This window comes from Sorghum bicolor, chromosome 7 (assembly GCF_000003195.3).
Source record: "Sorghum bicolor cultivar BTx623 chromosome 7, Sorghum_bicolor_NCBIv3, whole genome shotgun sequence".
In the NCBI taxonomy this organism is placed as follows: domain Eukaryota; kingdom Viridiplantae; phylum Streptophyta; class Magnoliopsida; order Poales; family Poaceae; genus Sorghum; species Sorghum bicolor.
In genome coordinates, this window is record NC_012876.2 from 63,477,704 (window position 1) to 63,497,098 (window position 19,395).

Consider the following 19,395-nt stretch of genomic DNA (forward strand, 5'->3'; position numbering starts at 1 on the left):
GAAGCAGAGAAGATCGTGATCATGATTTGTTGTCCAGTAGTAGTAACATCATCATCATCATCATCATTCAGAAGCACGGAATTGCTGGCTTTGGCTTGAGGTCCAGTAGTAGCACGGGATTGTCCAGAGCACCATAAACATTGAGAGCAGTAGAGCACCCGTGAGATTTTTCTGAACGAAAAACACAAATCCACCTCCTGAATCATCACATTCTACAACCTATATCTTAATGATTGCAGTGCAGCAACCAACAACCAGGCTCATCTCTGATTTCCTGCTCGATCTCGGCAACGAGCCGGGCATGGCGAGAACGAGAAGGCTTCCCATGCCATCGGGCAATGGCGCCCGGTCGCCGGGTCCCAGCTGGACTCACTCGACACGTTCCTGCACTACATCTTGAACTCTCTGCCTACTGCCGCTACGGCAACACACACCACACGTCGGTCACCACGACCACATCACTGGGCTCGCCTGCGCCACCGCCGGCGCCGGCGCCGCCCAGCAGTGCTGCGGCCACCGGTACACCAACCCCTCGTCAGCGGCGCCGCCGTACGCCTGGCCATGCCCGGTCCAGGGCCGGCCGCCTTCCTGCTCCTTGTCGTCTCCCTCAACGTCCATCGCAGCCGCACCGTCCGACACCTCCTCGGCGGCAGCCTCCTCCTCCGCCGCCGCAGCCGCCGGTGTCGGCGCCACCCACGGCACGACGGCGAGGGCGAGGTCGCGGGGCTCGGAGCCCCGTTCCAGGGCGGCGCCAGCGAGCAGCTCCCGCACCGTCCTGCTGTCCGCCTCCCGGAGCATGGCGCGGATCCAGTCCGCGCGGAGGCGCGGGGCGTCGATCCGCCTGCTGCTGCTGCTGCTGGCGTCTCCATCACCGTACACCACCACTGCCCTCTCGTCGTGGCCAGGCGAAGGAGACGGTGCGGCCGCCGCGTCGCCCATCGCAACGTCATCCTCCGACGCCGTCGTCACGGCGCCGCCCATGTCCCCGTCGACACGAGGGCCGTCTGGACACGCGAACGCGAGGCGCCGCATCTTGGTGGCGCGGCAAGAGAGCGAGAACCCGGATGAGCGGTCGCCGGCGTCGTCGAAGAGGCCCGGCTCGTGGGCGCCCTTCCGCTTCAGCGACAGGCCGTGGAACTCCTCCGTGAGCACCACCATCTCCGCCGCCGCCGTCACACTCGCACAGCTACCTCTGTCCGTCGTCGTTCGCAGCGCTCGTCCTCTGCTCTCCGATTGCTTCTTCGCTTCTCGTGGCTTCTGGCGTGCTCTGGATCGATGTGGTGGGCGTGCAATGGATGGCGGGAGATATATGGGCTCCGGTCAGGGGAGCTGGGTGGACAAGTGGAGAGGAGCACCAAGTGTGGAGAAGCTTCGATTGGAGCTCTGGAAGTGTCTCGAAGCCCATTTTTCCACTCTAGGGACACCGGACAGCGACAGCGTGTCCACTAGTCCGCTATCTCCCCTCAAAGTACGTAAATACCCCTCACGTGGACCACACCATGGCTGTAAAGCAATGGGCTAGTACCGTCATTGTCCCTTGCACAGACTCTCTCACTCGAGGGCCGATTCTGCTTCGTCAACGAGAACGAGACACATATAATGGGCCACAGAAGGTAAGAAAGCAGCCCATGATATGTCCATGCGAAGGAACGTGGCGGGCCTAATATAGTGTAAAGAGCGTGGGCTGAATGGAAAGGTCTCGTGTGGGCTGTGGCGAGTCGTTAGGGACTCGTGTACTTGCGTTGCGGGTTTAAAAAAAAACCCTGTGTTGCGGGCGCGAATTTTTTTTTATTTTTAGCCTATTTTTAAAACAAATTTCAATTTTGACACGTTTTTGAAAAAAATTTCAAATCTAGGCCGTGGTGGCGGGGCAAAATCACTAGACCCCGCCATGCATGGTGGCGGGGTACACCCTGCCACGTGGCATTTGCATGGCACTCGTGGCTAAAGTGGGCTGACGTGGACCCCGCCGTGGATCATGGCGGGGTAGGCCCGCGCCCTACTTAGCCGGCCGAACGGCCATCTTTCTCTCATTTCTCACCCTCACTCAGCCCGAGGGTCTCTCTTTCTCTCCCTCTCTCACACCCGAGCTCCGCTCTTCTCCGGTGCCCCTCCGCGTCGTCCTTCACCCCCATTGCCCCACCTCGGCGTCCCTCTCCGCTGCGTATTCCCCACCTCGTCGTTCTCCACGGTTGTTTTTCCGGCCACCCCTCGTTTGGAGAAGGTAAATTTCTTACAACCTTTACGTTTTCATAGTTTAAATAACTTCAATTGTTTATTTTTAATATGTTTAGTAAGTCTCTTGTTACGTTACTTTGTTTAGTTATGTGATTTGTGTTGAATTATTTTCGCGTATTTAGATGGAGGACTCGTATCGTGAGTCGATTTGGCGAAAAAAGGGTCGTCCTAGAGAGTTGTACCCCGATGTGTCTTGCAAGGATGCCCCCGTGCCTCCCGAGGAACCTATTCCTAACTGTGATTGTGGACATCCGGCACACGTGAGCCAGTCGAGACATCCGGATACTGCGGCACGTTGCTTCTATACTTGTTATAGTTATAGCGTAAGTCACTGTGCCCTTTATTTTTCTTATTGGTTTTTTATGTTTTTATTCCCAATGAGACAATTGAAACTCTTTTGTAGCCCTACTTCCGGTGCTTTTTCTTCCAATGGATCGACGGGCCGGACAAGTTTGACCCAAGAATTCTGCTTTTCTACCCCGGCGTTGATCATTGCAAACGTGAGTTGTTTACTCGCTGGGTTCCGCCCCCCCTAACCCTCCTCCTATGACGGAGGAAGAGAAGGCCGTCGCCTCTGCACGGCGGCTCGAGGATCCTCCGAAGTGTCATTGCGGAGAACAAGCCGTGATAAATCCACGGAATGAACTAGAGTTTGTTTGTCCTCTGCGGCGTGAAGTAAGTTTTGATTCAATCTTAAACTTTCAGTTGGTATATGTGTATTCTAATGTGTTCTTTCTGTAGGATCGTGGTTTTCGAAAGTGCCGTTTCAAGGAGTGGATCTATGGTCCAAAGAGCCATTGGCCAGAGCCTGAGAAGCAGGAGGAGGTTCCAGAGTGGAAGAAGAAGCGGAGGTCTATTGCGCCTCCCGTGATGTGCAAATGTGGTGTTGAAGCTAGCTACGGCCTAGTTCCTTCAGGTCTTGGGATTGGCCACTTCTGTGGCCACATGATCGACTATGATGAGGTTTGCTAGGACTGTGCACATTTAGTACTACTATACTCATATATTTGTTTTTGTACGCTAACATTGTATTCATATATTTCCCGTAACAGAGCACTCAGAAATGCAAATGGGAATCATCTGATGATGTGTTTAAGTTCAAAGATGAATATAAGGCAAGAGTAGCAGTTCGCAAGACGAGAGGTTATCCTGCAAACTACGTCATTGATTTTGTGAAGGACCATAAGAAGAAAATGCTTGCATTCGCCCAGGAGTTGCGTGTTCGTAACCCTGCGAGTATTGCATGGAAGAAGTGGTCCGAGGAGAGGGAAAAGGAGATAGAGGAGTACCGTGCAAGCAAGGCTGAAGAGCATGCAAGGAAGGCTGCGGAGGAGGCTGAGCGAGTTGAGATGCAATGCTTGAACGATACTATTGCCTCATTATGTGCTAGTGAGTCATTTAATTTTTGAAAGTGAAACTGTTTGTTTCTCTGAAATGAATATGTTATTAATTCTTTAAATTTTGTACTTACAGAGATTGGATGCACCGGAAACTGGCAAGCAGATGTGGGCCGTGCTAAGTACGCGGAGAATATGATATTAGGGCGGGACGGTGCAGTTGGTGGCACTGCTAGCCGTCCGATTGTAGTCGAAGAGGAGGCCGAGGCGGAGGAAGACGACGACACCGGAAGGATAGGCGACCTCATTCGTCTTGCCGAGGAATTGGGGTACCCTCAGGAGGAGCATGACTATGAAATGGGAAGGATAGGCGACCTACTTCGTCTTGCAGAGGAGGGTGAGGCGTCAGGGCCGATGCCTGTCGGTGCCTCAGAGGAGGGTGAGGCTGCATACCACAACCAGAAGACATCGGTCTACGACTCATGGTGGCCAACAGACATGACCGAGGAAGAGGGACAGTTATACTCTCAGGCGGCAGAAGAGGCGGAGGCAGCTTACTACGAGAGACAGGCTAGTGAGGCCAAGGCAGCGGAGGCGAGCATGGGTAAGGAGGCTGTAGTGGACGATTGGGAGTCCGAGGACGAGTTGCTTACGCAGTGGTGCACACAGTTTGATTGATGTGGTAATGTATGTGAGTGGCTTAGGGATGAGACTTTTGTACTATGAAACTTGTCATGTAATAATTTGTACTCCGACGTATTTCAATTTGATCGCTCCTCGCCAAAGTCCACAGCTGTCAGAATGTTTAACTAACATAACAATTTAAAAAGATTTTCTAATATGTTTAACTAATATAACAATTAAAAGTTTTGTTTCTTGCGTGTTTAGGTGCTATTTTTTTGTGTAATATTTAAAAAGCAATAGAGGAAGTCACTTTGATTAGTGCCATGAAAGGTACATGGGGTTCTGGCCAATTTCTGGCTACCCCGCCATGGCTGGGGGCGGGTTAGGGGTACCCCGCCATGCCCCATGGCGGGGTACCCCTAACCCGCCCCCAGCCATGGCGGGGTAGCCAGAAATTGGCCAGAACCTTTGCTGCAGTGTCTTTGTTCGGTTTTTGTTAACCGATTGTCCTGGTTCGCAGCTGGTTTGGCAAGACTGAGATTTTTACGTAAATACCAAAGATACTTTACAACGAACAACTTAAATAATTCTCACTAATGCTTAAAAAAGGTACATCAAATATCTAGAAATATGTCAGTTACCAACGTGCTGGAAATAACAATATGTCACAGGTACTACATGACAAGTCCCAACTGCTAAACATGTATAATCTAATCATCGCCAGGGGTGTAGCGGTTTCGCGGCTTCCGTCGCCTCCTAGGATTGGTAGGCACCACGTTGCTTGTCCACCCCACGTCCGTGCGGTCTCGCCGCTGCCTCTCGCGCTGCCGCCTATGGACACGCTCCATCTCCTGTGTGGACGAAGTACCCTGCAAACAAGCACCCTAATGAGCAATTTTAATTTTTGAATCATGCAAATATAGAAAAGTAAAAGCACAGCATAGGCACCTGGTGCTCGACGTGTGTGTACTCCTCCTGTGTGTACTCCACCCCCTATGTGTACTCCACCCCCTGTGTGTACTCCTCCTGTGTGTACTCCACCCCCTGTGTACCAATAGGAGCACCGCCTAGCTGTGAGGTACCCATCTCCTGGTGACCGGTGAACTCCCACTGTAACTCGTCGTCGTCGTCGTCGCCACTAGTCGTGGAGTACTGAAGGGCCTCGTCGTCATCGTCCACGTCCGCTGGACCCTTCCCTGTGTACTGCGGAGTACGTACAGAGGAGGAAGCGGCCCTAGCCGAAGTAGCTCTGGTGGACATCGAGGCCGTCTGGCTCCTAGACAACATGGGGTGCAACGGAGGCGCATATGTCGTGTCTGCACAGCTCAGCTTAGCCGCTAACTTCTTGCAGCCCTTTTTGATTTTCTGCAGGTTAAAATGACAACATGCATTATTCAGTTGTAATTGCTTTGTAATAATGAATTTTTTTATCGAAAGTACCTTCACAAAGCTGCGAAGAGGGTTGCTCTTGTCGTCTCTACTCCGGAACAGTTGCCTACTAGCTTCCTCGGAGTAGTTAGACAACTGTTGTGACTACAACATCACACACAACATTAACTCGATCATTTGGACAACTGTTGTGCCATAAACATCAAATAATACATGAAAGTCCAAGGTACTTACCACATATCTATTTAAGGGGGCCCTAAGAACCTGTTTGTCAACCCTTTGCGCCTCGTCGAACGCATCGGCGATGTCATCCTCACCACCCTCATCTGCAGGGGTGTTGGTGTACGTGACCATGATATGAGTCCTCGTACTCCGGTGCAGCCACTGTAGGTACTCCATCCATCTGGCCGGGTCGTGCGGTGGTAGTGAGTTGACGAGGGGAACCTGCCTGTGATACCAAGTCTGCAAATGTGCATCGTGCCTGACCGCCCAATCCTTTTGCGTGGACCGGAACCTACGATCAATCCTGCAAAAATATATTGCATTAGCAACGAGCCAGTTAATGGAAACAAACAAAGTGCCATCATACCTATGCAGCTCAGTGTTTGTGGAATACAGCGGTGGAATCCCCTGCAGCCTCCCGAACTGTCTGTAAACCCTGCAAGGGTAGTGCATCTCGACCACGTGGAAGAAGATGAGTGGGCCATCGTAAAGCCAATCGCTATCCTCCTCCTCGCAGCGTGGACTAAGGTACCCCTCTAGCTCCCACCGAGACCACGGTGACCATGTGACCTGCAAAATTTGTAAACTTATTTTTAGTATTTCAAAATAAAACGCATTAATAGTGCATTTAGTACTAAAAGTGAATTGAACTTACGTAGTTGTGTGTCAACACGTCTAGCTCGTCAGTGTACTGCCTGTACCTCCTGTCTGCTTCGCCCCTGACTACCTTAGCATCTGTCCGGAGGAAAAGGGCGGTGGGTCCAACATCTTCATGCACCCATACCTGCAATTAACACAAACATAATGTCACAAATGCCTTAAGTTTTATGAACAAATCGAAATAGCAAATGCACTTACAGGCAAACCCAGAGGTTTAGTGGGCCTTCCAACTGGAAAACGCTCCCAAATCCAAACCTGAAGTAGATATGAGCAGCCACCTAGGTTTCCATTCGAAGACTGGCGACGACAGGCCTGGCAAAGCTGACGGTATGTCCATGCAAGCACCGCGGTACCCCAACTGTAGCCGGCAATGTTGTCCAGTGGCTGCATAAGGATCCTCAGGAAAATCCAGCTGATGCTGTCTCCTGAGGAATCAGGGAACAAGAAACCCCCCAAGAAGTGCCACAACCACACCTTTGCATACATCTCGACCTCATGATCTGGAGCATTAGGCGGTGGTCCTGCACCAAAGTTCTGCGTAATCCAAGACGTCGAGACTCCTGAGGTCTTCCTGCAATTACCAGTAAACCAATATTGTATAAATATAGATGTATCTAAAACGGTTGTATTAGTAATTTCAATGGGACTCAAATATGAACTTACTTGGTGCCTTTAACTTCAGCATCTGATGGCCGCCTGCCACAAAACTCCTGTACCAAGTCTAGCCAAGTAGACTCATCGACGACCCCAGTCACCGGATGACCAGACAAACTCAAACACAATATCATCTTCACATCCTGCAATGTGATAGTCATTTCTCCACAAGGTGTGTGGAAGGTGTGCGTCTCTGGTCTCCACCTGCATCGTTATAATGTTGTGTATATCAATTATTTGAGGGCACATATTTAACAAACAAATTAAAGTAATGTAAAATGCTATGTTACCTGTCAACAAAAGCAGTAAGAACTGCAGGGTCTAGAGTGGGAAGTCCACTGTTGTAGACCCGGACGATCTCAAGAAAGCCTGCACGACGAATGTACGGCGCGTATCGCTCGTTGCAGCTGTGTACGTGGTGCGTGCGACCACGAAGCACACACAACGGCCTCTGCTGCTCCGACAAGGCCTTGGCCCGGTGGTCCTTGTCGTAGTCCGCCTCAATGAGGCTAAAGCGGGGATGAGGTGCCCGCGCCGCCATCGTAGCCCGCCTATTTCAAAAATGAAATAAACAACATTAGTACAATTATTAACATTAGTAATAAGACAAAGCAAGTAAATTTGAAGACAAATAACATAAATGCATGATTACTAAGAATTTTGATAAGCACAAAGATTAATAAACAACCTCTTGTCTACCCCTCCTATGAAATCTAGCGTTATGACCAGGTTTCTTGCAAATGCTGCATAGGTTCTGCGCACGTTCTTCGTTGAAGTCACCGCCACCATACATGTCATCGCCATAACCTTTCATATTGTCCATATCGCCTTTCAGTCGCTTCTTCTTCCTCCTTCCCTTCCCTACCTTTCTTAGATCCGGATAAGGCACGTAGTCCTCACCATAATATGGAGGCCACTGCGACTCGTCAAGGTACGGCTCGAAACTCTTCTCCCAAACATTTAGGGTGTTGGCACGGAGATACAAGGGTGACATGTATGGTTCAACTGTATGGTCAAAACCTCTAAGCCGACAAGACGTAATCATGTGTGAGCAAGGGGCATGCATGATCTGAGGTACGTTGCAACTGCATTCTACTTTTTCGAGATCCACACGGTACGTTCGCCCACCAAATCGTTCGCCGCCAAGGTTTGTGCCCCCTCTAGCTCGTACGCTAAAAACAAGTCTTTCTCGTCCATAGGGCTCACCAACCTGTTGCTTGGACAACTCCTCAGCCTCCTGCAAATATTCGTGTGCAGCCTTCCCCCATCTTCCAAGCTCCTCTTCATTCCTCAGGGCTAGGCCATACCGCGTAACAAAATATTCATTGCACTTCTTAAAAGAGAACTCAACAATATCGGACACTGGTAGAGATCGAACGCCTTTGAACACACGATTGAAAGACTCAGAGGAGTTTGTTGTCATTATGCCATACCGAAACCCACCCTCATCATATGCTAATGCCCACTTCGCTTTATTTTCCATCTGCTGATCTAACCATTCCTTGCCCGCTCGGTTCATCATCTTCTGTAGTTCCACCATTGTCTCCTTAAACTGGTGTTCCGTACGTTTATTACAAAGTTCCTTTAACTTGTCTGCCACCTCCTTCCGTTGACGGCGCCAGAAATTAGCGGCAAAATGCCTCATGCACCAACGATGCACTAGGGGTGGGTGCCCATCAATGTGTTCACCGGCAGCATTAAGAATTCCAATGTGACGGTCCGATATCAAACAAATGGTGCGAGAAGGACCAAGGACGTGAAGACGGAGCAGACGCATGAACCATGACCACGAATCATTGTTCTCCCCTCTGCCAAAGCAAAAGCCAGTGGCACAATTTGATTCTCAGGGTCTACAGCAGCAGCCATCATCAATGTACCTCTGTATTTGCCGGTGAGGAATGTGCCGTCAACAAGAACAACTGGCCGGCAATACTGAAATGCACGCTTACACTGATCAAAATACCAGAACACACGGTACAGAATATGCCTCAACGGGTTCTGAAGATAAAACCCTCCTGTGTATATGAACCATCTCATGCCAGGGTTGAAGTGTTGCATTGCACACAAAATGCGTGGAATCCTGTTATAGGCTTCCTCCCAACTACCCCACCGAATTGCCAGGGCAATTTGCTTTGCCCGCCAGGCCTTTCCATATGTTACCTCATACCCAACAAAAGTGGCTATGGTCTCCTGCAAGAAAGACATCGATACGTCGTTGTCCGCATCTACAAGACCCAATATACGGCGAGCAAGGTACCGAGCCGTCAACTGGGGATGGTACCGTTTGCCCTTGTTAGTCTGGCATCTGTGCGGCTGCTCCACTGAAGTTACCTTCCACTTCCCATCACTCGACCGTTTCCGTGCATTCAACTTCCACGTGCACGGGAACCCTGCCTTGCATACTATTTGAAATTTTACCTCCTTGTCGGAATGCCGAACCGTGTACGGCCTATGATGATACACAGCATAGTCCTGAAGGAACAACTTCATCTCAGACATCGTATTGAAAAGCATTCCCTTCCTGAGTATTAAATTTTCATGGTTGTACAATGATTCCTTACAAATCTGCAAACCCGTGTCACAAACCGCCATATGCGACATGCTGACATCCATATAATTTGGAACACCGGTAAAGGGCAAGCCAGCCTCCCTCAGCTGTGTAAGCTCTGCCGATGTATAAGAGGGTGGTGCAACGTAAGGTTCCGCCACTCGAACCCGACCCCATCCTTCGTATTCCTCTCCATCAACTGGATACCCTGTGGCTAAATTGCCGTGAGTGTGCGTTGCATGAAGTACCTCAAGCGGAACTCCTGAGGGCATGCCACGAACCGGTGCACACATGCCAGGTGAACCTACTTCCTCATTTTCTGATTCCTCAGAATCAGAGCAAACATCATCACCAATCATTTCATCCTCTGCCGCCTCATTCTCCTCTTGTTCAAACTCGTCTACATCAAAATCATTTCTTATTTGACCAACTGGAGGAGATTGAACCCGCTCCTGCGTCCAATTACCATCCAAGTCCATACTCTCCATAGTTTGTTGGACCTGCACACCACAATCACCACCGTCGTCGAAGGACGGCTCCTCATTCTCAACAGTCTCCAACACCAACTCAGCCATGCCTACATTCGAACCTTGGATGACCCTATTGTATCGGGACCACTCAGCTTGGTTGCACAACTCCATCATCACATAGTGTGCCCTATTCTTTCCAACATCAAACCTACCCTTTAGTGTGAAAGAATCGCCAAACTTCAAACTCAAACGCTCACATAGATCACTAAAACTAGAGGGACCATCAAACCATTCCAAATCCTCAGACATATCCTCAAACTGACAATCCTCTCTCCTAACACTTCCTCCGTAAAAAACTCTTACACCGTAATCCATCTACAAAACGATTTAACATCCGATCATCAAATATACTAAATTTTAAATAACTAACTAAGTACTTACTAAGTAATAACTAACAAACTAAACCCTAAACCCAAATAATAAATAACTAAATTATCAACTATACTAACCTAAATTATCAACTATACTAACCTAAATTATCAACTAACTAACTAACTTACTTACTAAGTAATTACTACATAACTAACTAACCTAAACCCTAAATTAATAACTCAAATAATATTAAATAACTAAAAAAGTTAAACTATTAAAAAAACTAATAATAATTGTTAAATAATAATAATAATAAATAGCTAATAATAATAGTTTAATTTAAAAAAAATACCTTCACCGGAGGCCTCAACGGAGAGATGGGGCACGGAGCCGGGCGGCCTCCAAGGCAGCCGAGGGGGACCCCCGTACCAGCCCGCGGCTCGGCGCGGCCACGTCCGCGGCCGCGGCGGGCTGGCAAGGGGCGGGGCGCGGACGCGGCCTGCGGGCACGGGGGCGCGGGGCGGGGTGCGCGCCGCGGCGGCGGGAGCGGGGCTGGGGCCGGGGCGCGGGGGCGGGGGCGGTGGCCGGGGCGCGGGGGCGGGGGCGGGGGCGCTGGCCGGGGCGCGGGGGCTGGGGCGGTGGCGGCGCGGGCGCAGGGCGAGGTGCGCGGCGGCGGCGGGTGCGTGCGCGGCGGGGTGTGGGGGAGGACGCGTTTGAAACAGAGACCGCGGCCTTATCACTGCAGGGTGCACCCCGCCATGATGCGCGGCGGGGTTGCAACCCGCCATGATCGGTGGCGGGGTCCCCGTACCCCGCCATGGCGTGTGGCGGGGTCCACGTCAGCCGGCCCCGCCCACCCAGGCGCCACGTGGCACTTCAACCCCGCCACCATGCATGGCGGGGTGCAGTGTTTTTGCCCCGCCATGCATGGTGGCGGGGCCAAACGGTCTAGATTTGAAAAATCTTTGCAAACCGGGCTAAAATTGAAATTTGTTTTAAAAATGGACTAAAAATAAAAAAAAAATTCGCGGGCGCTGCTGGAGCGATGGTTCGGGCAGAATAGTATCACAGGACGGGGGTGGACCTCTACGGTATAACTAAATAAAAAAATGAAAAAAAATATTTATTTAATTTATTTAGTTATATTAGAGAAAAACCATAGATATTTATTTGGAGTATCGTCCTCATCTTTACACATATTCACATGACATTGCTAATGGAAGGACAGGTAGAAGAGAGGCTGTCTAGAGGAGGGCAAGGTGCAGCTGTTGAAAGCACGCAGCTGTGTGGTGAGCACAAAGCGAACTATTTTTTTTGCCTTTTATTAAAGAATATATAGTGTGCACGCCACAATAAGCAGCATACGCTAATTTTTGGAGGATGTCATCTCTTAGAGGAGGTGCCCAACAAATCAACATAGATTTTTAAATAATCAACTTTTAAACTAAATAATTAATTTTTTTATTATGTAAATTTTAATATTTAGTTGTTCTAGTCTAAGTCTAAAATAAAATTATTATATGTGTTAATTTGAATTTGTAAATTTCCAGCTAACATAAAAAAATTAATTTGTTTTTTATATAATAAAGTTGACTTAGTTTAAGTTTTGAATTTGCAAATTTAATAATTCAAATTAGTAAAAAAAAATCTGTTCTTGCAATAAGGTTCCAAGCTACTCTTTTTGTTTATGGTCAGGGGGGGGGGGACTAAATACTTTTATTAGCCCATATTGGCTCAAACGTACAGGGGAATACATGGGGATTACATGATCATTGCCAAGTTCTAAGGTTGAGGCACAACAGGATAATGCCGATTTGCAGACTATGCACACTATACCCACTATGCGCTAGCCCTGGCCTTGTCTTGCCATTGTGAAAATGGTGCACCATTTTTCAGCTATGTGTCGCTTCTTCCTGGACAGCCGACTTCGCCATTGTTGTTCCAAGCTACTCTTAGTATATTATTATTGTTTTCCTCACTGTAATTTACAACGTGCTGGAGGAAGACGTGCGGAATGTGTTCACTGCTCAATAAATGAAACTCTCCTTAAGAAATGCTGAAGCATCAACACTTTCAGAAATGTAGAAACTTTTTTGACTGAAACACTGAGCATTAGTCTAGCACTCTAGTTCATACTACATCCCACTGAAACGCACAATTGGGGGAGGGATACTCTGTCCAAAAACTGAGAGCAAATACCAACGGTCACTGAAACACTGAACATTAGCCTAGTGCTCTTGTTCATACATCGGACTGAACACTGAACACTACTAACCTAGTATTGGAGGAAGACATGCAGAATGTATGGCGTTGTGCTCATTGCTCAGTAAATGATACTCTTCTAAGAGATGCTGAAGCAACAGCTCATAGATTAATAGGAAGGACTAAACACAATTTCAGAAACGCAAAAAGCTTGTTGGACTGAAAACACTGAACAAAAGTCTGGTACTCTAGTTCATACATCGGACTGAAACACTGAACATTAGCATGGTTCATACATACTAGTAGACCGTGCAGATTAGAGGACGACGGTACTTACTGCAACTAATCAGGCAGAACAACACGCACATTGGGGGTATACTCTCTGAAAAAAACTGAGAGCAAGTACCAGTGTACCACCAGTCACTCTACGGCTGGGCGGACGGAGGGAGGCCGAAGAAGTCGAGCGTCTCCGGCGTGAGGTCGTCGAAGCGCACGCCCTGGTGCATCGACGCCCCGAAGTGCACGTACTCCTCCTCGTCCATGCCGAAGAACGGGCTCGGCGGCACCACCGCCAGCGGCTCCGGGCAGAAGGCCTCGTCGTCGTCGGGGTCGACGAACACCAGCGGGTCCACGCCGGAGGCCGGGCTCCTGGCGTCGTCGCCGAACGAGAGCAGACGAGTGGCCGCCGTCGGGGTGGCACCGGACGAACCGAACTCCGATGCGCTGTCGTAGTGCGTGGGCAGCGCGATGGCGAGAGCCTTCACCGTGCGTGGGCCTGGCTCCTGGTCCTCCTGCCTGCTGCTGCTTTGACCGCCGGTGTGGAGCAGTTGCGGCTTCGTCTCCACGAAGGGGATCATGTCCTGGCACGGGCTCTGACAGAGAAGCTGCAACTGCAATGCGCAAGGTTCAGACTTTCAGTTGTCAGATGTGTCATGGTCGAGACTTGAGAAACATAAACACAACATGTTTTCAGAACATGAACAAACATTTTTCAGAAAATGATACTAGGGCCTTGTTTAGTTCACCCCGAAATCCAAAAAGTTTTCAAGATTCCCTGTCACATTGAATCTTGCGGCACATGCATGAAGCATTAAATATAGACGAAAACAAAAACTAATCACACAGTTTGACTGTAAATCACGAGATGAATCTTTTGAGCCTAGTTAGTCCATGATTGGATAATATTTGTCAAATAAAAACAAAAGTGCTACAATACCAAAATCCGAAATAATTTCCGAACTAAACAAGGCCTAGAATAAATTTGTTTGAAAGACAACTGCGTGTTGGCTACAGCAGTAGTTCAGAAAGAAGCCAATGGTTGATTCAGAAATGCAGTGCCGCAAAACCAATCAGATACTGCTGAGCATTTCTGCAACTCCACTTCAGAAAATTAATCAGATTGATTTCAGAGGGACAAAGGAAACATGCAACGCGCAAGCCGCAAGGTTTCAGACTTTCAGTTGTCAGATATGCCATGATCAAGACTTGAGAAACATGAACACAACATTTTTCAGAAAATGATGCTACATGCTGATCAAAGGAAACATGAACATAACATTTTTCAGAAAATGGCACTAGATGTTGATCAAAGGAAACATGAACATAACATTTTTCAGAAAATGACACTAGAATAAATTTGTGTGAAAGACAACTGCTTGTTGGCTACAGGATTGTCTAGTTCAGAAGAAGCCATTTGCTTCAGAAATGCAATGCTGCAAAACCAATCAGACACGTACAAGTCTGCTACTCCGCTTCAGAACAATCAGAATTCAGAATTCAGAATTCAGAGAGACAAACAGACAGTGCAGTGCAGGCAGTAGTGAGTAGTCACAGTCACCTTCTGAGCGGGCGAGGCACGGGCGTAAGAGAACGAAGCGCCGCCGCAGCTCTGCCTGCCGCTGCCGCGGGGCCTCCGGCGTGGCGCCGGCGCACGCAGGAGCCTCGCCAGGCGCTTCTGCCGCGTGCTCCAGAAGTTCTTGACGTCGTTGTCCGTGCGGCCGGACAGGTACGTGGCGATCCTAGCCCACTTGTTGCCGAACTGCGCCTGCAGGTCGATCACCACGCGCTCCTCCTCCGCCGAGAACTTGCAGCCCCTTCATCACACAGGAAATGGCATTAATTCTTCATCAGTGTTGGGTATCTGAACAGCAGTTCTTCACCATCGTCCATGCAGAACCATCAACAGGGCAATGCATGAGGAAGAAGAACGAAGACGAGCGAAGAACGAAGAAGAGCGGCGGCGCAAGCGTAACCAACATGCTTCACGGGGTGGGAAGAAAAGAGAGGAGGGAGAAGGAAACGAAGGAGGAGGAGATCGAGGAGCAGGGTGAGCATGCGTGCTCGAATTACTTCTTGATGTCCGGGCGGAGCTTGTTGACCCAGCGGAGGCGGCAGGACTTGCCGGTGCGCGGGAGGAGGCCTTTGGATCGAATGGAGCTCCACTCCCGGGGCCCGTTCTCCAGGACGTGCCGCCGCAGCACCTCGTCCTCCTCCGCCGTCCACGGGCCCTTCCTCACCCACGCCGATAACTCACGACCACCGCCGCCGCCGGGCTTCATCGTCCTCGCTCGCTGCCGCCGGACAGGGGGCTCGTCGATCTCGATCTCTCTCCTAGTCTCCCTGCCTTGTGTCCTGTAGTTGCTCACCCAGTGCCGCGCCCTTTCTCCCTCCCGCGCGTTAGGCTTCGGCCGGTGCCCACGAGCACGAACGCCCACGCTTCCGACAATATAGGGAGTAGTGGGAAATGATCTCGTGTAGGACAGTAGGAGTACGTGGCTTCGTGGGCCCGGAGGCCGCCTGTCTTCATATCAGCCGTCGGATTTCGATCAGAGCGTCGCGTCGAACTCGCGAATGCCGCCGCCGGTTCCGCTCTTCTCTGCCCGTGTGCAACAGCACCGTCGGGACACTGTAACCGCTCCTAGTTCTAGTCCTAGCCCGGCCCAGTTGGAAGAAATTCAGGTGAACATTTTCCTTACAGATCGGAAGAACAGTATTGTTTTAGCATTGCGTTAAAACAGATTTAAATAAAAAAAACAGATTTAAATAAGAAATCCATTATACACCAAACCGTGTCAACGCTAATACCGTACAGTAGCAGGCACCAGTACACCACTGCCCAAAAAAGAAAAAAAAACGTTACGCGTCATTGGGAGGCGTAAACTACTACTCGTGGTCGCAGCGGACGAGGCGGCCGCCTTTGCTGCAGAGCCCCTGCTCGCCGGCGGTGGCCTGCACGGCCTTGCCGTAGCTGTACCGCAGCGGCATCCTTCCCAGCAGGCGGTGGAACTCGGTGATGCAGCGCCCTCTCTTCTCCCAGTGGCCCAGCCCGCCCGTGGCGCTGAGCCCCACGTCCCTGACCCCGCCTCGCTGCCCCTCGCCGGCGCTGGCGTCGTTCCTGGGGTCGCCCCAGTCCCTGACGCCACCGTCGGCCTCCACGAGCACGGGCCCGGCGCCGGACGCCTCGGCGGCGACGAAGTTCATGAGGATGTCCTCGCAGTTGCGCTCCCGGTCCACCACGGCGCGCGCGGCCGCCAGCTCCGGCGAGCACGAGTACGTCCGCAGGAGGTCGGCGTCGAGGAGCATGAGCTTGGTCAGCACCATGGAGTACCGACCCGGCTGCGCCGCCGTGTACGCCCACCTCCCGCGGGACAGGTCCAGGTGGTGCGACCGCGGGAAGAAGCCGACCAGGGGCCCCGCGGCCTGCTGGTGGTGCTGATGCTGCTGCTGCTGCTGCCAGGTGGCGAACGCGAAGGACAGCGCCGCCGCGTCGGGGAGCACGTCGTCGTCGGCCACGGCGACTGCGGCGGTGCGCACGTCGGATGGCCGCGGGAGGAAGCGCGCGTTGAGGGACGCCGAGGCGGCGCGGCGGACCGTGACGTGGGGCGGGAACCCGCTCCCGCCGCGGAGGAGGAGGAGGCGGCGGTCCGGCGTGGAGGGGTTGCACCAGAGCACGACCACGGCCAGGACCAGCGGGTGCGCGGCGTAGGCTCCCGCGATGGCGCGGAGCAGCGGGAGGCGACGCTCCGAGTAGCCCGTGAGGATCACCGTGAGGCGATCCGCTCGGAGCGGGGCGGCGTCTGTGCGGTTCGCCGCGGCGCAGGCGGCATACCTCTCGTCCTCGCTGCTGGCGGCGACGGCTACGCAGGCAAGCTCCACGAGGAGGAGGAGGAGGAGCTGGTACGAGCGCGGCGGCATGGACGTTGGACGGCGACGCGGCGGCGAGATCCGCTGGAAGCTTGGGTTCTGTTGCCTGTTGACTCTCCAAATTTTTCGCAGGACAAGTACCGGAGCCAAATCCAGTGTGGGCCCAGGGACACGCTGAAGTTGACCCGTTGACTGTGCTTGAGGGAGCACGTGTGGCCGCAGAGATCTGAGGTGGATTCGTGTGGGCCCATAGTGTCAGAGAGGCGATAGCTTCCCCTTAAGTCCTTAACGATAGCAACGGGGCAGATCGCGTGGTGTCTGGGCATCTAAAATCGAAACCCGAGCACCAATTTGGAAAATTTATCCCTTAAACTGAAACTCGTGAATCTTCGAAATCCGATGATATCACAAACCTTGATTTTTTTTTTTCACAAACCAGCAAAGACATCATAATAGCTCTGCCCTAATCGCAAAAAAATAGTTTTGCCCTCTTCTTCACCATGTGCTCGCTTTCCCACAGGCTACATGCATTGGCGGGCTGCCCTCTGCTTCACCAGGGTGCACACTCTAGGCCTATGCCGACACAGGTCACCCATGCCAAATCGCCAACACTTTGGCATGAGGGGCTTCAACATCATCTTCTGCGATTGTAATGGTCAACCTTTTATGCCATAGGTAGAGAGGTTTCTCCAACATCTCCGACTTCATCACCAGCAACAAATCTTCGTTGATATCTTCGATGACTATAACAACTTGACTTATAGTGAAAGGAGTTGGCTTCTCCTTAGAACACTTGAATTAAGTTAGGCAATCTTGATTTAATCATCTCCCCGTGTCACCTTATATAAATTTTAACTAACCATATCCTTACAACATGGTTGAAAACTGGTCATTGTTTCCTTTTCTAATTAAATCCCTCCATATGCCCACCAATGATCCATTGTCAATCAACGAGACTGTCCTCAGATGTTCTTCGCTTCAAAGTCGTACCCTTTCCGTAGCGAGTGAAGGGATCATGAGACATAAGAGGGGGAGTGTGGGGGTATAAACCCCTATACCCTTACGGCTAGACTTCGGCCAGGAAGCTTGGCCCATTACGAGACGAGTTCAAGGCTTGATCCGACAACCTGGAGTTTCGCGCAAGGAAACAAGATGGGGAGATCAAGCAGGATTCTAGTCGGTTAGAATAGGAATTGATATCGAATTATCCATGGCAATTGTAACCGACTAGGATTAGTTTCCAGATCTGTAACCCTGCCCTCCAGACTATATAAGGAGGGGCAAGGGACCCCCCTAGGACATCATATTCTCTCAACACAAATCAATACAACCAGACGCAGGACGTAGGTATTACGCCAACTCGGCGGCCGAACCTGGATAAAAAGCTTGTCCGTGTCTTGCGTCACCATCGAGTTCGTAGTTTGCGCACCGTCTACCGATAAACTACTACCGTGGGTATACCCCAAGGTAGACTGCCGACCAGCTTTCGTCGACTTAAAAACTAATGCCTCTAAGACCAACCTAGTAAAAACCTATGCAACAAAGTAATCTACCTAGATGTGCAACTAAGGTTTTGCTAGGCTTATTGCTACCTCTACTGCAAAAGAGTTATGCAACCTAGATTCCAATCCTATCACTAGCTTATAAAACTAAGTTAGGAATATTAAACACACAACCTAAGTATATAAAGTAAGAGCAAAAGGTAAAGGGCGATGCAGATATGCAAACTCCCATTCAATGATGTTGGTATTTTTATGGAGGTATCAAGAAGCTCTTTGCTTCCACCTAGTCCTCGTTGAAGTCCCTCGCAAGGATGCTCTTGCAAAGGCCAAGCTCCCAGGTTGGTAACTCCATGGATAGCTTTCGAACCTTCCCCATGTGCAAGTTGGTCTCCTATACCGCTCTTTATTGTCTTCACTATCAAGCTTCTGGCCAAACCGCCGCGACCCCTCATCGCTTCTGGTACATAGTGGCAGCCACACCACAAATACGGTTGGTATGGTCTTATAAGACTACAAGTCCCTCTAGTGTACAACAATGGTCCACACAAGCACCGGTGAGAGCAAGTTTATTTAGCGATGATCTAATAACTAGTCTAAGAACTTCATAAAAGCACCAACACTAATCACCAAGTGAAATACTAAACACTTTGATGGCTAGACAACTAGAGATAAACCTCAACTCATATAACACTTCCTTGAGCTGCAAGCACCCTCAAATGGCTGACCAAGGGGGTATAAATAACCCCCAACCTTGAAACTAGCCGTTGGAACCTGTTGTAGCTTTGTATGTAGTCACCGGACAACTAGCCATTTGATCTAGCTACTATCGACCATTGTTGTATGTCCAGTATGCCATTGAACACGTCCGGTGCCTTATTAGTGTCTCCAACTTTTCTTGCAACCCATATAATATATGTTATAAGAAAGGACACGTCTAGTGCCTTATTAGTGTCTCCAACCTATATAATATATTTTGTATAAACCTAGTTAAGTTTGACACACTGGACTGTGTTCCAGAAGGTTCTACTACTCGT

General features: G+C 50.3%; 5 protein-coding genes and 1 long non-coding RNA gene across 6 annotated transcripts; 1 reads left to right on the forward strand and 5 right to left on the reverse strand.

The window, feature by feature from the left end:
* LOC8081341 lies at positions 1-1,363 on the reverse strand. Its single transcript, XM_002445823.2, has one exon. The coding sequence runs from the start codon at positions 1,156-1,158 to the stop codon at positions 445-447; it is 714 nt and encodes a 237-aa protein (XP_002445868.1). The 5' UTR covers positions 1,159-1,363; the 3' UTR covers positions 1-444.
* Positions 2,143-4,253, forward strand: LOC110437321. The gene is made up of 6 exons (XM_021465735.1): positions 2,143-2,224; positions 2,361-2,561; positions 2,642-2,913; positions 2,980-3,201; positions 3,291-3,627; positions 3,712-4,253. The coding sequence occupies exons 3-6, from the start codon at positions 2,785-2,787 to the stop codon at positions 4,251-4,253; spliced, it is 1,230 nt and encodes a 409-aa protein (XP_021321410.1). The 5' UTR covers positions 2,143-2,224; positions 2,361-2,561; positions 2,642-2,784.
* On the reverse strand, positions 5,193-5,942 carry LOC110437322. Its single transcript, XM_021465736.1, has 3 exons — positions 5,823-5,942; positions 5,640-5,732; positions 5,193-5,564 (listed from the first exon to the last, which is right to left on the reverse strand). Exons 1-3 carry the CDS (start codon positions 5,940-5,942, stop codon positions 5,193-5,195), a joined length of 585 nt encoding a protein of 194 aa, XP_021321411.1.
* LOC110436852 lies at positions 6,981-7,513 on the reverse strand. The gene is made up of 3 exons (XR_002454723.1): positions 7,415-7,513; positions 7,134-7,328; positions 6,981-7,041 (listed from the first exon to the last, which is right to left on the reverse strand). It is a non-coding gene; the product is annotated as an uncharacterized LOC110436852 (long non-coding RNA).
* On the reverse strand, positions 13,142-15,274 carry LOC8081343 (myb-related protein 308). The gene is made up of 3 exons (XM_021465737.1): positions 15,066-15,274; positions 14,518-14,809; positions 13,142-13,606 (listed from the first exon to the last, which is right to left on the reverse strand). Exons 1-3 carry the CDS (start codon positions 15,272-15,274, stop codon positions 13,142-13,144), a joined length of 966 nt encoding a protein of 321 aa, XP_021321412.1.
* LOC8081344 (glycosyltransferase family protein 64 C3) lies at positions 15,879-16,910 on the reverse strand. The gene has a single exon (XM_002445826.1). It carries the CDS (start codon positions 16,908-16,910, stop codon positions 15,879-15,881), a length of 1,032 nt encoding a protein of 343 aa, XP_002445871.1.